The following is a 4639-nucleotide window of genomic DNA, read 5'->3' as shown; positions in this document are numbered from 1 at the left end:
AGTATTCTGAACATTTTTTTTTCTTTAGCTCTAGAAAATAAAAGTGTCTATTAATCACCAGGAGTGACTAGTCAGACAAGAAGGAAAACTGATGATACTCGAGAGCTCATAAAGAAGTTTTCTTGTATGATGCTAAGTCATAAATATAATGTATTGGTCACAGTGCCTAAATGAAATTATAAGCCCATTCAATGTTTATTATTATTGCTATTTTCATTATCATTACCAATAGCATTAGCTCTATTAAGTCATGGTAACTTTTATGTCAGTGAAGTCTATTTGACTTATCATCCTTGAATCATTACTTATTACCATCCTTTTTTAAGGCAGTTAAATTGCTGCAATGCCAAGAGTCACACTTAATCTGATGAAATAGCCCTGATACTTCATTCTCATTCTCTCTCTCTCTCCCCCTCACCCTGTTTCAGGGTTCAGCATCAGAGGACAGAGTAAAAGATGACAACCTCTTCAAACTACACTAACCTTAGAGACATTTGGTACACCATGACTGGGATCCCAGGACTGGAAGATGCACACACGTGGATCTCCATCCCCATTTGTTCCATGTACATAGTCGCTCTTGGAGGAAATATCGTCTTACTATTTCTGATCTTCACTGAGCACAGTCTTCATGAACCCATGTACCTTTTCCTCTCCATGTTAGCCTTGGCAGATATCTTTCTATCCACTGTCACCACACCCAAGATGTTAGCAATCTTCTGGTTCCAAGAAGGGGGTATATCTTTTGGTAGCTGTGTGTCCCAGATGTTTTTCCTCCACTTCGTCTTTGTGGCAGAGTCTGCCGTATTGCTGGCCATGGCATTTGATCGCTATGTAGCCATCTGTTATCCACTAAGATATACTACCATTCTAACACCCTCAATCATTGGAAAAATAGGCATTGCTTCTATAATTAGGAGTTTCCTCATCTGTTTCCCCTTGGTTTTTCTGGTTTATCGACTTACTTACTGTGGAAGAAACATTATTCGTCACTCATACTGTGAACATATGGGCATTGCCAGGCTTGCCTGTGATAGCATCCAAGTCAACATCTACCATGGGGTGATTGTGGCTCTATTTTCCACATGCCTGGATGTGGTGCTTATCATCGTCTCTTACGCCCTAATACTCTGTACTGTGTTTAGAATTCCTTCCCAAGATGCCCGGCTCAAGTCTCTGGGTACTTGTGGCTCCCATGTCTGTGTTATATTACTGTTCTATACCCCAGCCTTTTTTTCATTCTTTGCTCACCGATTTGCGGGCCACAGTATACCACTCCATATACATATCCTTCTTGCCAATCTTTATGTGGTGGTACCACCCACTCTCAACCCCATCATTTATGGAGTTAAGACCAAGCAAATTCAGGAGAAATTTATCCAGGTCTTTTCTTTGAGCAAGAAATTTTGCTGATGTAGATTAAACAGCGTAGTTCTTTAATTCTCTATGTAACTCCACTAATTGAAGAGTACCTACAATTATATTGTATATCTTATATCATGCCAGAATTAAGAGAGAACAATAGCATTAAGATTTGAGTAAATCAGATCATGTTAAAATCTTATTTCACTGCTTTTGTTTAGGACAGTGTCAGACCATGGACATTTTAGAGTCTGTGTAATAATGAGCTTTGTTATAAGTTAAGCAAAGAAATTCAATAGCTAATTTCAATTTTATGTTAATATAGACAAAGAGGAGAACTGAAAACACAGCCCACCCACACACACTATAAAAAAGAAAAAAATAATCTCAAATCAACTTATCAGGGTTTTAGTTTATTCTCCTATAATATAACCTCTGTAAAGCAGAGAAAATAGTACTCATGTATTTAGCATCCTGATGTATTAGCTGAGCATTTGGGCTCTGAGTTCAAGTCTTGAATTTCAGATGTATGGCCTTGGCAGAGTGCATTTACTCTTTCTGGAATTCTGTACACTTATCTTTGTAACAGGCACAAAATATGTAACTTATAAGGTTGTTAAAATTATTAAGTAAAATGATTTATATAAAGCTTCTTAAACACTGCATAGCATGTGATGAAAGTGAAGGAAAGTTGTCTATTGTTACTATTACCAGTAATACTACTGTAATCAGTCTGCATCTTACATACACTGGACCTGCAGGACACAGAAAGGAATCTCCTTTAAATTTCCTCCTTGTGTTAATACACATTGCTTCAGTCATGTCCAACTTCATGACCCCATGGACTGTAACCAACCAGGCTCCTCTGTCCATGGGATTCTCTAGGAAAGAATACTGGAGTGGATTGCCATATCCTCCCCAAAGGGGAGGGGGGATTGAGCCCACCTCTGACATCTCCTGCATTGATCGGAGGGTTCTTTACCAATAGTGCCACTTGGGAAGCCCATATTTCCTCTTTCCTAACTATATTTCTAGTTGACTCACTGGAAAAGACTCTGATGCTGGGAAGGATTGGGGGCGGGAGAAGAAGGGGACGACAGAGAATGAGATGGCTGGATGGCATCACCAACTCGATGGACATGAGTTTGAGTGAACTCCGGGAGTTGGTGATGGACAGGGAGGCCTGGCGTGCTGTGATTCATGGGGTCGTAAAGGGTCGGACACGACTGAGAGACTGAACTGAACTGAACTGAGGTATATTTCAGGCATTATGGGACATAATGATTTTAGGTGATCTTGAGGCATCAAGCTATTTTAATTTTTCACTCTGGAGACAGGAGAAAAATTTGCCAGAGGTAGAAATTTGCAGATTATTAGCATGTATGTGTGCTAAATTGCTTCAGTTCTGTCCGACTCTTTATGACCCTATGGACGGTAGCTCACCAGGCTCCTCTGTCCATGGGGATTCTCCAGGCAAGAATGCTGGAGTGGGTTGCCTTGCCCTCCTCCAGGGGATCTACCCTACCCACAGATCCAGTCTGCGTCTCCATGTCTCCTGCATTTGCAGGTGGGTTCTTTACCACTAGCACCTTACGTTCGTAAAAGCACTTGGAATGAAGCAAAAATCTGTATCTGCTCCCCAAATGAATGTCAAAGCTCCTCTTGATCATTTTATAATCATACTATAGACTGCATTTATTTTACCATAGTGGTAATAATTATTACTCTTATTAGCAACAGCAAAAGCTATTCATCAGGGAAGAAAAGAAACAGTGAGATGTCTGAGAACAGAAATGATTTATAAAATAATAGATAATAAAGAATATTTTACATGTTCACTTGTACAAGTACTAATGAAAACTCATGAACATGTTTATATCCTCACAGCATTGACAAAAGTGAAAACTAAAAATATAAATGCACAGGATAAATGTATTACAATACATTTTAAAAATTTGGTACAATTATTACTGAATATGTTACTACAAAATGCTAATAAGCTTAAAACATTTTAAAGAGAAATTACAGGTTGCAGAATGATACATACAGATGATCTTAAGTAAGGGAATGTTCAGTTAAGTTCAGTTCAGTCACTCAGTCGTGTCCGACTCTCCACGACCCCATGAATCACAGCACTCCAGGCCTCCCTATCCATCACCAACTCCCGGAGTACACTCAAACTCATGTCCACAGAGTTGGTGATGCCATCCAGCCATCTCATTCTCTGTCGTCCCCTTCTCCTCCCGCCCCCAACCGCACGGAATCTTACACACAAGTGTATTTGCATAGAAATTCTGGTAGAATATGATAATGTGTATGTTTTTAAAAGAGCATTTAAATTAAACTAATTATAAATAATTAAATTATATCTAGTGATTCTTTCCTGTACAAGATGAGATATTTAGCATTAGCATGACTTTATATTATTCTATCTCCCCTGCAGATGTCCCTATTATTTTGTTAATTGCTTAAGTATCCAGGATTTATATTTAATTACTTTAACTGTCTCTTGAAAGTATTCTTTTTTTTTAATCTGATGGAGTATATTTTGAGTATTATTGTAGTAGGATTTTTAGATAAGTAAAAATAGAATTTCTATTTTATTCTACAAGTTAGCAGTAAGGAAGAGAAATCTAAGTTTATCATGATTTCCAGGTGTTTATATGATTACTGATTAATTGTATTGTTTCTGATTCTTTCTGTATTTACTATTTTGCTTAAATTCTGTGCTGTTTCCCCTAGATATTGAAAGAAAACAGAAGTACACAGAAGTGATTTTGGCAAATTTTTGTTTCCCATACATGTATAAACATCAAAATTTTTAAATATTTTAAGCTTATTAAGTATATTATATTCAGTAAAACTTTCTATTCTTCTTTCTCTCCTGTAGAAGAAAAAATTCTGTAAGTTCTATCTTTAAAGTCTATTTTTAAACTTTAAAAATCATATTGTGAGTGTATTCATGTACAATCAACTATAGTGATTGTGAATTCTTATATTTTCGTAGATGCTAGTTGGCCTAAATATTGCTTTAGGGCTTGAAATTTGATTCATTGTTCTGTTGATACCTGTTTACAAAGGATAACTTTATTATTTTATTGTTGGATATCACACATGTGTCCTTGAAATTTACAAGAATGAGAGTATGAACTGACTTTTTTTTAATTAATTTATTTTTAAAATTTTTATTGGAGGCTAATTATTTTACAGTATTATATTGGTTGGTTTTTGCCATACATTGACATGAATCCACCTCGGGTGTACATGAGTTCCCCCT

At 36.8% G+C, this 4639-nt stretch overlaps 1 protein-coding gene across 1 annotated transcript; it reads left to right on the top strand.

The window, feature by feature from the left end:
• Window positions 1-456: 456 nt before the first annotated feature.
• LOC129553943 (olfactory receptor 52Z1-like) lies at window positions 457-1413 on the top strand. Its single transcript, XM_055422615.2, has one exon. It carries the CDS (start codon window positions 457-459, stop codon window positions 1411-1413), a length of 957 nt encoding a protein of 318 aa, XP_055278590.2.
• The last annotated feature ends 3226 nt before the right edge of the window (window positions 1414-4639 follow it).

The sequence above is a fragment of the Moschus berezovskii genome, chromosome 14 (genome assembly GCF_049115385.1).
Source record: "Moschus berezovskii isolate FMDL1 chromosome 14, NW_MosBer_1.0, whole genome shotgun sequence".
NCBI classification, from domain to species: domain Eukaryota; kingdom Metazoa; phylum Chordata; class Mammalia; order Artiodactyla; family Moschidae; genus Moschus; species Moschus berezovskii.
The sequence above is the reverse complement of the archived record's forward strand: the minus strand, read 5'-3'. Positions and strand labels throughout refer to the sequence as shown.

Coding starts and splice junctions, on each gene's coding strand:
- LOC129553943 (XM_055422615.2), top strand. CDS start 457: ATGACAACCTCTTCAAACTACACTAACCTTAGAGACATTTGGTACACC.